This window comes from Callionymus lyra, chromosome 18 (genome assembly GCF_982586985.1).
Source record: "Callionymus lyra chromosome 18, fCalLyr1.hap1.1, whole genome shotgun sequence".
Classification (NCBI taxonomy): Eukaryota; Metazoa; Chordata; class Actinopteri; order Syngnathiformes; family Callionymidae; genus Callionymus; species Callionymus lyra.
The window spans coordinates 6,307,058-6,319,486 of NC_141835.1; the positions used below are offsets into that span (position 1 = coordinate 6,307,058).

General features: G+C 41.0%; 2 protein-coding genes and 2 non-coding genes across 4 annotated transcripts; all 4 read right to left on the reverse strand.

The window, feature by feature from the left end:
• Positions 1 to 1,298: 1,298 nt before the first annotated feature.
• LOC148060283 (syntaxin-11-like) lies at positions 1,299 to 5,925 on the reverse strand. The gene is made up of 2 exons (XM_087779796.1): positions 5,791 to 5,925; positions 1,299 to 2,794 (listed from the first exon to the last, which is right to left on the reverse strand). The coding sequence occupies exon 2, from the start codon at positions 2,787 to 2,789 to the stop codon at positions 1,929 to 1,931; it is 861 nt and encodes a 286-aa protein (XP_087635922.1). The 5' UTR covers positions 2,790 to 2,794; positions 5,791 to 5,925; the 3' UTR covers positions 1,299 to 1,928.
• Positions 4,327 to 4,409, reverse strand: trnal-uaa (transfer RNA leucine (anticodon UAA)). The gene has a single exon. It is a non-coding gene; the product is annotated as a tRNA-Leu (tRNA).
• On the reverse strand, positions 5,247 to 5,329 carry trnal-uaa (transfer RNA leucine (anticodon UAA)). The gene has a single exon. It is a non-coding gene; the product is annotated as a tRNA-Leu (tRNA).
• Positions 5,926 to 6,295: 370 nt separating the features above from the next.
• LOC148060286 (syntaxin-11-like) lies at positions 6,296 to 8,434 on the reverse strand. Its single transcript, XM_087779819.1, has 2 exons — positions 8,201 to 8,434; positions 6,296 to 8,130 (listed from the first exon to the last, which is right to left on the reverse strand). Exon 2 carries the CDS (start codon positions 8,114 to 8,116, stop codon positions 7,280 to 7,282), a length of 837 nt encoding a protein of 278 aa, XP_087635945.1. The 5' UTR covers positions 8,117 to 8,130; positions 8,201 to 8,434; the 3' UTR covers positions 6,296 to 7,279.
• Between the last annotated feature and the right edge of the window lie 3,995 nt (positions 8,435 to 12,429).

The following is a 12,429-nucleotide window of genomic DNA, read 5'->3' on the forward strand; positions in this document are numbered from 1 at the left end:
ATCCTGGTGTGTTCTTATTGTGGAGTCTGATGGCAGCAGGGAGGAAGGACCTGCGGTACCTCTCCCTCACACACCTGGGATGGAGCATCCTATCACTGATGGAGCTCCTCAATGCCCTCAGTGTGTGCTGGAGAGGGTGAGACAAGTTCCTCCTCATGGAGTCCAGCTTGCTCCGTATCCTCCTTCCAGTCACTTCCTCCACAGGATCCAGGGGGCGCCCTAGGACGTAACCGGCCTTCTTAATAAGGCTGTCCAGTTTAGCCCTATCCTTTGCTGTCATGCTGCTCCCCCAGCAGACCACACCGTTGAAGATGGCAGAGGCCACCACTGAGTCATAGAATGACTTCAGGAGTGGCCCCCGGACACCAAACGACCTCAACCTCCGGAGCAGGTAGAGTCTACTCCGCCCTTTTTTATAAAGAGAAAAGTACAGTAGCTCGCTTGAAAATCAATTTAAGGGTTTTCCTTGATTTTCTGGAACCGTGTTGTTCTCAGTGTTATCTTGACCTTTAAAGTATAAATGTTATCGAATATTGTTTTGATTGTTTAAGCGCTTTGTGACCCTGGTCTGGAAAAGAGCTATATAAATAAAAATACTTACTTACTTACAAACGGTCCCCGATTTTGCACTTTAATCTGTTTTCTGTTTTGTAATTCAACTTTAAACTCTTAAAACCCGTTCCTTAATATGCATTATTTGTATTATTGTCAAACAACTTGTTAAAAAAAAAGTTGTGTGTTGTAGCGTGATGTCGCCAGGAGGGGGTGTAGTTGTACGCGTTAAAAAATAGATTTAGGTTTTCCTTGAAAAGTACCTTTATGCATTTTCATCGCACTTTGTAGTATGCGAGACGTGTTTAAGGTGAAAGAAATTCCCCTTATATATAAATAATGATGAGCGTTTACTAGTCGGGGGTTTCTTTAGAAATCCCGAGGTGGAGTCCGAAGCTCAGTAGATGACTTCAGGGAGTTTCCCTCACCGTGATGAAGCGCAACACAACACAACAGGAAGTGCAACTCATCAGGAAGTGGCTGCAGAGCAAACAGTGACAAGAGTCTCCGGGTTGTCATGGCGTCCATTCAGAAGCACCATTGTTTGAAGATACACCTGCTGGTCCAACACCATCCACCAGACGACGAGTTCAGATTCGTCGTTTCTCCTCCGGTTGAGAAACAACCTTCTTGAGAAACACACTGTTGGCAAACACAACCTCCGACTAAACCACACAGTTACACAACTCTTGTTCTTTCAGCAATAGTTCCACTTTGAAGAGCATCATTCAGAAGCCAAACATGTGTTCAGCACAAACACAAAACTGGTTTATTTCTGATATGTACAGTCCAGGAAATCGTGTGTGTCGACGACAGGAAGTGTGTAACGCTTTCATTTCTCATCATACATTTGCGCTCACGTTGTTTTCACTTTCGGAATTAGACTGAGCGAAGGTCTTGAATTTTTAAATGTTCTCGAACTTTTCGCTTTGTTCCCTTAACCTCTAGATCCTGGTGGGTCACGATACATTTTGCAGGTGATTTGGCGCCATTTGAATGATTTACCTGACTTTTATAAAAGTACTTTTATCTGCTAACAATGTATTAGCTTAGCTTTTAAATAGTTTTAGAATAAATAAATAGTTACTTCAAAAACCCACTCTAAGATGGCCAGCTAGCTAAGCTAGTAGCTTAAGCTAAGCCGCTAGCCTAGCTGCTAGCTAAGCCGCTAGCTTAGCTGCTAGTAGCTTAGCTAGCTAGCAGCTAAGCTAGTATCTAAGCAGCTAAGCTAGTAGTTTAGCTAACGTCTAGCTAAGCTAGTAGCTAAGCTAGTAGCTAAGCTAGTAGCTAAGCTAGTAGCTAAGCTAGCTAAGCTAGCTAAGCTAGTAGCTAAGCTAGCTAAGCTGCTAGCTTCCCTGCCCGGTTCCGGCGACCTCTCAGTTGCAGCACGGGCAGCAACAGCAGAAGATTTGCCTGCAAGGGTTTTTTTTCTTGTACACGACGGCTTTTTTAATCTGCTCCGAGGCCTCGGCGACGTAGTCCTTGGTGCCCAGGACGTTGGCCTCGATGTTGTCCAGCATGCAGCCCTGCTCCTCCACCAGCAGCGCCATCTGGAAGAAGAGCTCGTGGATGTCCCGGATGCGGCCCTCCAGGTCCAGCAGCTCCTTGTGCCGGGTCTCGATCTCGCTGAGCGCCGAGCGGGCGATGCGCCCCTCCAGCAGGAGGTTGTCGGAGAAGACGTTCAACTTCCCGCTCTGCACCATCTCGTCGATCTGCTCCCGGGTCACCTCCTGGCCCATGATCTCCGCCTGCCTCTGGATGCGACTCTTGCAGTTCTCCATCTGCGCCATCTCCGCCGCGTGGTAGTCGTGGATCTCCTTCTGGAAGGCGCTCATCAGGGACACGAACTGCGACTTCACCATGCGGGTCACGGCGGTCGACGCTTCCTGGTCGTCCGGCGCGGCTTTGCTCCGGAACTTCTCCAGCCGGGCGTGGATGGCCTCCCCTCTGGTTTTGATGTCTCGCCCGATGGCGTTGGCGTCCCTCTTGATGCTGCTGATCCTGCGCATGGACGTGAGGAACCTGACGTTCTGCTTCCCCAGGCTCCTCACGTCCATGCGCAGGTGAAGGATCTCCTTCCTGATGGACTGCGCCTCCTTGTAGACGGCCTTCATCTTGTCCTCGTCCTCGAACACCAGCACATATTCCTCCGGCTTCGCCTCCTCCGGGCTCAGACTCTCCCTCTCCTCCTGAACTTTGGAGGTGATGGTTTGAAGCTCGATCAGTCGGTCCCTCATGTCCCCTGGAAGCACAGCTAGAGTTAAACCTCCCGCAACACTCGCCACTGGTGCCATTTCCTGTTTAAATTCCTTACGATTTTGCAACTGATCTACTTCCTGTGTCCTTCGAGGGAAATTATCGATTCATTTAAATATCACAATATTTATTCACAACAACGCAGCATAGTTATTTCAGGGGTTGTATTAAATACATTGTGTATAAAATAAATAAATCTTTTTTTTTTTGACAATTAACATGTAAATATTCACTCAGTTTGTTTATTTCTGTGCCGTAATTAAACTTCTGGCCAGTCATTACATCCTCTGCAGCTGAAGGAACAAGGAAAACCCACAAATCCTGTGGTGACTGAGGACGAGAGGATACAGTGACTCCAGTAGCTTTTGAAGCTGATGTTTGGACATATTTTGGTTTGAAAACAAATGAAAGCAGTTACGACTGAGGACGAGAGGATACAGTGACTCCAGCAGCTTTTAAAGCTGATGTTTGGACATAATTTGGTTTGAAAAAAAATGAAAGCAGTTACAACTGAGGACGAGAGGATACAGTGACTCCAGCAGCTTTTAAAGCTGATGTTTGGACATATTTTGGTTTGAAAACAAATGAAAGCAGTTACAACTGAGGACGAGAGGATACAGTGACTCCAGCAGCTTTTAAAGCTGATCTTTGGACATATTTTGGTTTGAAAACAAATTAAAGCAGTTACAACTTCGTCAAGAGTCATGTGGTCTGTAAATTCTGCAACACTAGAGTCAAGTACTTGACAATACTACACATATATACTTGTTACTACAGTATCACAATATATGGTGTCGTTGACTCTGTATTGTAAGTAAGTAAGTAAGTAATTTGTATTTATATAGCGCTTTTCCAGACCAGGGTCACAAAGCGCTTAAACAATCAAGACAATACTCAATAAAGTATATAATTTAAAGGTCAAGGTAATACTGAGAACCGATTCTTGACAAAACACACACCTAGTGATAACCATGTCTTACTCGTGTCTAGCTTTGTTGTGTGAACCATTTCTAGCATTTTCATCCAACTCTTGCTCGCTAGACAATGTAGCTTCTCATGCTATTTTTTTAAAACTACCACTGTGTGTTTCCATAATTTTCTCCCCTGTCAAAACACAATTTAAGAGTCCATTAGCAAATGTCACTTGACAAAAGTAAACACAACCAGTAAGATATTTTTCATTTAAGCTGAAGGACGCCATTTTAGATAACTACATCTAGCTAGCTAGTGTAGCGACCTTCTTTATCCTTAAATTACTACTATATTAAGTATCACCCGTGTTTTTATATTAATAATAATAATAATAATAATCTCTATTTATATAGCGCCTTTCTAGACCAGGGTCACAAAGCGCTTTGACAGCCATTCACACATTAGCAATCTTTTACCTGGTTCTCATACACGCTATAAAACCACAAATTCAATACGTGATACAACTTTAGTTATTTAGTTAAGATTAGTACATTATTGTGTGTTTGTCACAAATCTGCCTTCAATCTAATTATTTTTAAAACGACATACCAGGAGTGGGGTTCGAACCCACGAGGACTATTGTCCATTGGATCTTAAGTCCAACGCCTTAACCACTCGGCCATCCTGGTGACGACATGCAAACATGACTCTGACTCACTGAGCCGATGAAGGTCAAAGGTCAACTTCAGGCTTTGAAGTGCAATAAGGAGAATTAACTCACTAGACATTAGTGAGTAACTAACCCGTAACGCGACGAGAAACAAACAAAAGTTGTGCAAAGATGTCGACACCAGCGTGTCTTAACAAAGAAGCGTGTTCGCATGTGTTATTTAAACTGATGTCGAGATAAATAATGTGTGCGACTGTGCTTCACACAGGAAAGACACTGAGATGAGTTTAAGATACTTAAAAAAGAAACTGTAGATAAAAACAAGTGTAGTACGACGTGATGCTAGCAGTCTTGGTTTTGTCATGTTTTCTATGGTTTCAAAAAGTGTCTCAATAAAGTAGCATCAAATGTGTTTCAAAAAGCTTGAATACGAGAGCGAGGTGTCGTCACATTCGTGTGGACGTAGTTCCATCTTCAAGATGTTTCTTAAGACGTGATATCATTAGTGACGCTCAGGTAAAGAAATCCAAACCCAGATTTTATAGCGTTAGCTCGGCTAGCGATGAAACTAGCCGAGCTAATGTCTCCTGCGAAAAATGGGATGGAATCAAAAGACAATGTGTGTGTTTTTTTACACAACCATATTTAATAATGACCCACAATACTGTCGCAACAATCAGCCACTATAACTCTCCACTGAAAAAAGACCCCGTCCACATCAGGTCCTCAAAACATAGTCAAGCAAAAATGGTGGTAGTTAGTGAGTTAAGTCCTTTAAGTCAATTCTTTGGTCAAGAGATTAAACTTAATCGAGCCACAGACTAATTAAAATGATTGGTTCTGGTAGTTAAACTTTTACCAGGAGTGGGGTTCGAACCCACAAAGACTACTGTCCATTGGAACTTAAGTCCAACGCCTTAACCACTCGGCCATCCTGGTGTTGCAACAAAGACACTAGTGACTCAGAGTGACTCGATGTATATCAAAGGCCGCAGACTCAGACATCGTTGCTATTCGACCACAGACCGGGGGGGATGGGGGGGGAATAGCCCACAGGCCACAAGTTTGAACCCCGACGAAGTAAAATAAATGATCCGATAATAGAAATAACAAAGTAACGTTTGCTGCATGTGTTGCGTTAGTTGAGACTGTTGTTCTAATAAAATAAATAGTTTAAATAAAAAGGCTGTAGTTCATGATACTTGTTTAATTTGAATTATAAGTTAGAAATTAGGTTATTTTAAACATAATTGGAAACAGGAACCGACCCTTAAATTCGACTTAAATGTTAACAAAAGTGATTAAGATATCAACGAATGTTTTTTAAAAATCGAAATAAAAGATAAAAAATATATATTTAATTCTTTTTATCAATTCTGCTCTTGTCTGGAGCTGCTTACCTCGTGTTGTTGTTGGTCCTCTGGTGTCTAAAAAAAGGGCGATGAAGAAGTAAAAACGTTTTACTTGATCATCTTTCTTTTCATTTTTGGCGAAATTCAAGTTGATCTCAACATCTCGCAGTGATGCTCGCGCGGCTCTCGATGCGGAAGTCCCGCCTCCGCGCGGCGCGGGAGGGGCTGAGGAGAGACGTGAAGCCGGAAGTGTTTGTCGACGTCAAACACGCAGGTAAACATGTTGTTTTTTTTATTTATTTCAACCAAAACTATTCTATATTTCCCTCTTCTGCTCACCTGAGCTCCACCTTTTGTTAATGTCACATATGAAAGGTTAGAAACGTATTATATGAAGATAATTTATCTCAGTCATTGTACAAACTCGTCCGTTTCACAAATAAAAATGTACTTTACGTTGTCAAAAGTGCTTATAACGCATGTTAAATAATGTTACTATGAATCTATATTTTTTCATAGTGATTTTAACAATAACAAGTACAATTCCACCAAGTCTGGAAACCAATTTTATTATTAATTATTTTAATAATAGCATTATTAGTACTAAATTCACCAAAACGCAGAGGAGAATAATAATAAACCAGAAACTAAATAATTATTATAATTAATTCTTTCAAGGCGTATTTTATTTTAATCACAGTTAGATTATGGTTAACAGTTCAATAAAGTTTGAATAAAATAAAATAATTAGTTTTTTAATATGCAAACATTTACAGCATTTATTCATGTTTGTGTTTCAATTACACAGGACTGAGATAACTTGATTTAAAGAAACACAAAATACAAATAAAAAAGTGAGATGTGATGCTAGAAGTATTGATTTTTGCTACAGTATATTTTTCAAGAGTTTCGTGAAGAAATTAATCTTTAGGCCACAAGATGGCAGCAGTCAATAGGTTCTCCGCAGCTAAATGGACAATGCAATCCCTCGAGATGCTGGGGTTGACTGAGGACGAGAGGATACATTGAGTCCAGCGGCTTTTAAAGCTGATGTTTGGACATATTTTGGTTTAAAAAACAAATGAAAGCAGTTACAACTGAGGACAAGAGGATACAGTGAGTCCAGCAGCTTTTAAAGCTGATGTTTGGACATATTTTGGTTTGAAAAACAAATGAAAGCAGTTACAACTGAGGACGAGAGGATACAGTGAGTCCAGCGGCTTTTAAAGCTGATTTTTGGACATATTTTGGTTTGAAAACAAATGAAAGCAGTTACGACTGAGGACGAGAGGATACAGTGAGTCCAGCAGCTTTTAAAGCTGATGTTTGGACATATTTTGGTTTGAAAACAAATGAAAGCAGTTACAACTGAGGACGAGAGGATACAGTGACTCCAGGAGCTTTTAAAGCTGATGTTCGGACATATTTTGGTTTGAAAACAAATGAAAGCAGTTACGACTTTGTCAAGAGTCATGTGGTCTGAAGGATAAACCCTCATATTTAAATGAAAGACTTTGATGGACAGCTGTCAAACTCGTCACAGGTCCTGCAAGCAGGGGAAGCAGCAGCAGAAGAGTTGCCTGCACGGGTTCTTCCGGTCCAAGATGGTCGCTCGTTTCAGGTGCTCCACGCCGTCCTCCACGATCACTCCGGTCGTCTGGACGCTCTTCTGGATGTTCTCCGTCAGGTTCCCCTGCTCCTGAACCAGCATGGCCACATCCGAGAACAGATCCTGGATCTGCTCCATCCTCCTCTCCAGGTCCAGCAGGTCCTGGTGTCGGCTCTCGATCTGCACCAGGGCCGAGCGGGCGGTCTTCCCCTCCACCTGGAGGCTGAACACCTTCCAGTCGTTGCCCTCCAGCATCTCCTCCAGCTCCTCCTCGCTGGCCTCCTTGCCCACCACCTCCAGCTGCCTCTGGATCAGACCCCGACAGTCCACCCGGTGCTTCATCTCCGCGTCGTTGTAGCGGCTCATGGCCTCGTGCAGGGCTTGACTCAGACACTGGTGTTGTATCCGGGCGACCCTCGTGGTCGGGTGTCCGCCGCCGTACCTCGACTCCAGCTCCTGACCGACGTCCTCCAACCCTCGCAGCCTCCGGATCACGCCCTCGCCGCCCCTTCTGATCTCCACCCCTATGGCGTTGGGATCCCTCTTGCTGTCCTGGAGGTGCGAGGTCTGGTTCAGCGTCTGAAGGTTGGCGCTCCTGAGCTCGCCCACGTCGTCGTGGATCCGCTGGATCTCCAGGCCGATCTGCTCGGCCTCCTGGAGGACTTCGCTCATGGTCTGGTCGTGGTGCGACCCTACGTCGGGCTCCGACATGGAGTCCAGCTCTAGAGTCTGGACGCCCTGGAGGTCACTCAGTCTGTCCCTCATGTCTGAAGAGACGACTGATCGACAACGTCTTAGCTTTGTTTACAAACAACAACAACTAAAAAACCTCTTGTTTAGTTTTCTTACCTTCAGTCCTCGGAGTGATTCCTCTCGTCCGTCGAGCAGATGGACTTTTAAGAAATGTCTTGATCGCTAACTTAGAGAAAACACAACTGTCTGCATTCCTCGTGAGTCACATGATCACCCGGATGAAGAAAAAGTAGCACCTGGAGCCAACATTTTTTTTATTAAGAGTAGAATTTCTTGTTGCAACTTCACATTAACTGTGTAAAAAGTAAAAAGAAAACTCAAACTTTTAGGCGTTAAAATAGTGGAGACACAAGCCGGCATCAGGAGGATCACAGATGAGGTATTTTAAACATTTTATCTCCTGAATCCATGGAATATTTCCGGGTATGTACTATCTTGACATCTCTAGAAGCGGAAGATGAAGATGGAGAAGTTATGACTCAGTTTTTTTTTTCCAACCGCGTGTGAACTTTAACCTCCAGCCAGGTTTGACTCACTCGGTTTTTAAATAGAAGTCAAAACTTCCTCTGTCGTTATGAAGGCGGAAAAATCTCAAGAAAGACGACAATGAGATTCCTGGGTAAAATATATTGTAGTTTACTTTATCCCCAATAGATGGCAGTGTTTCCGCACTTTAATAGATCGTTAAAAAACAGAAAAACGAGTTTATTTTAAGAATTTTAATGTTGGGTATGTACTATAAAAAGTGCTCAGTCAATGCACGTCATGAATATATTGGCTACAGATTTAGATTTTAAATTAATATTTGACGGAAGTCGCTAAATTGCTTTGGCGACCTCTGGTGGTTCAAACGAGAAGACATGAAGATCTGTTTACACACTTTAAAAATACTATTTGTGATCAAAGCTGTGCTGCTATAACATGATCAACGACAAACGAGACGAGCGTCTTCTCGTCTATATCTTGTTTTCTCGCCTCACTTTGATGTGTTTGATGTAATTGCAGTTGAAACTGAGTTGCCAAAGATTTCTGACCAAGAGAAGCATGTGATGGTGGAGAAAAAAAAACAACCCAAACCAGAGCAGGAATCACTTCCCTGTGCGCGAGCCAAGAATGTGGATTTCGGGAATTAATCGACTAAATCGTGTAACAAAAAGTCTTTTTAGCGACGGCTTATTCAGCAAGTTTGGGAATTAAAGTTGCGGCGCCAACTAAAAAAATACTGTAAAAGAACATATTTACATGTGATTATTAACTTAAAAGTATATTGAAAATGTCTTATGAAAAAGACAGTGTGATAAATGACACATATCTTAAGACTTTCTTATTCATGCAGGCTTTTCCCATGAGTTTCTGTGTTATCTTGATCTTTTTAGTATGTATTTTTTGAGTATTTTTGATTGTTTAAGCGCTTTGTGACCCTGGTCTAGAAAAGCCCTATATAAATATAAATTACTTACTTACTTATATGTTTATTTCTTTTATGTTTAAAAGGTCAGATCAGAATTAGACACAGATTCCTGTGTCATGCAATAAAAAACGGATTTCAAGCATAAAACCTGCAGATGACACGGACTCGTTGGTCATGGGAAGTGACCACGAGACGCACCAACACATTAATAGACTCAGTCATGGAGCTTCAAGTCGTTTGACTTGTTCATACATCAAGTCTGTTACAGTTACCATGGTCTAGAATTAAGATGAAAGAAAACGATTGATAGGATCAGAAGATTATTTAGAGGAAATACAGGGATTATAATCATTATTTCACATTCAATTACATCTGATTTATTATCAGGGTCAAGCACATTTATCATGATGTCATCCTGATTGATCGATTGATGATTTTAATTTCTCATTGAAGTCCACTGGTGCGTTCAGGTACAACATTTACAACTTAAAATGTCTTATTTTTTGATCATTTTACAATAAGTATGGATTATAATGATGAGAAAAATAAGATATTATAGTGGATTAAAACTAAACCTAAACTGTGTTTAATCTTTTAAAAAATGTGCGACAGAACCAGTTAGTGTTAAATAAGCTTAAAATTCCTTCAAGTTAAACATTGTTTACAATTATGTGATTTTGCTGTTTGGTTTTTACGGAGCGTTTCGCTGTCAAAGAGTCACCAAAGCGTTACAAAAGTGGGATCTTGGGAAGCTTCGGAGCGACTAACCAATCCCATGAGATCCACGTTTATCAGATCAGATGTCTCCGGAACACAAGCGTTGGTTCTGTGAACCTCCAGCGCTGAAGATTATCACTTTAATGAATTAGAGTCACTCTGGCGGCTTAAGTGGAAACAGCTGATGTTTTCCCCGCCACAGTGTCACTCGCCGCGACCCGAAAACCTGGCGTTACAGTCCGACACGAGGGTTAAAGTGAGTCTGCAAACATGACTTCTTCAAGTCGCAGGAACGACTCCGGGTTCTGATTCAGTTTGACTAGAAAATAAACACAAATAATTCGATAACACAAACCTTTTTTGAAGTTCCTGCAAATGTGTTCGCGTCAGATTTCTCGGTGGAATTAGTCAATGAATCGAGCACAAATAAATAAATCTCATTAGATTGATTGTTCTTGTAAATCTCTGGTCTCAGCCGAGTTTAATCGGAATCCAATTGGAAAAGATGAATCGGACGATCGCGAGGGAACACAAACAGTTCCAGAAAACCTTTAATGGTCATAAGTAGAAGCTCAAACACTTTATCTATCATGAGATTCAAGTCGACTGTTTGAGGTCAGGACGTTTGTTGAAACCAGGTCAGTGTAGCGCGATGACAAGACGAAATATTAAAGTTTAAAACGTTGGTTTCGTTTTTGTGAGAAATATAGTGCTGACTCTAATGCTGCTGATGCTAACGAAGCATGCTAACAGTATGAGCCTAAAGCTGTGCGTATTTAAACGTAGTATTTTTAGTGCATAAGTGTGTCTCAATTGTTAGTATGCGAAATGTAGCGTGCGCCATAAACACCAAATTGTCACTAAAACGCCCGCAAAACCAAGTATGGATCGATCGACACTTTCTACCCTAAACGGCCGCCATCTTAGAGACGTTGACGTTGTAAACGGACACGTCTTTGGTGCTGATACCGGCGTAAATCTCTCGCCAATATTTCGTTTCTCATATTTCTTGATCCAAAAAAAACGTATTAAGTACAATAATTAGTATGTACTTATAGTTCTAAAAATACAGGCAAGGCTAGTAGTATAATAGCGATGGGGGAGAAAATGTATTTGTAAGTTAGTGTTATGCTAAGTTAGCACTGAATGCTAGCTTTATCTTGCAACGTCGATTTTTAAATGCAGGTTGAAAGTAATTTAGGTCAAGTTTAAAAACATCAACGAATAAATTCACCTGTAAAAATAAAGATATCACATAATATTGTATTACTTAGACAAGGTATAGTATTTAAAGCAGTAAACAATTTCCCGAAGAAGACCTATCTATCTATCTATCTATCTATCTATCTATCTATCTATCTATCTATCTATCTATCTATCTATCTATCTATCTATCTATCTATCTATCTATCTATCTATCTATCTATCTATCTATCTATCTATCTATCTATCTATCTATCTATCTATCTATCTATCTTATCTATCTTATCTATCTTATCTATCTATCTATCTATCTAAAAGTAGCATTTCTAGCAGCGTTAGCATCAACAAGGGAAGGCTGTTATTGTATTAAGTTCGCAGAAAACATTTATTAATATGTGGTTAAAGTTTTGTGGACTAGTTAGCAATGTAAAAAAAGTATCGCCAAAAGTTCTTAATTCAATAATCTGTTCTGATCTCTTTAATGATTTCACATAGTAACTCATCACTTTCATTTCATCGATATAATGAGAGTCAGATGTTTGTCATTAAATCCTCTTTGATCTGTTTGGAGGAAATGTTTTTAATGGTTTTCTTGTTTTAGTAATTGCATATTTTAAAGTCATTCAAATTGAACACAAAATAGGATTTATTTTAAGCTTCTTTAAAATCCTCCTCTTGGAGAAAAAAACAAAAAGATTTTGGTCAACCAGCCACGATGGCATCTGCGGCGTTACACGAGTGCAATAATCAGAAAAATTGACAATTTGCACGAGACAGAGTTGATGACGCCGTCGTCCGCCCGCTGACAGTCATGTGCTGACATGAGACACTTGCAATACTTTACTTTCAGACTGATTTGCTTCATCTGTACATTTTAATGAGGTGCTTTCCACATCCAACGACAACAAGGACGGTGGAACAAATATCTTTTCTCTTCTGAGCGTGAATGACGTGTTAATGCGAGAAGCGAGACTTAAAACTAAAGTAAAATCAC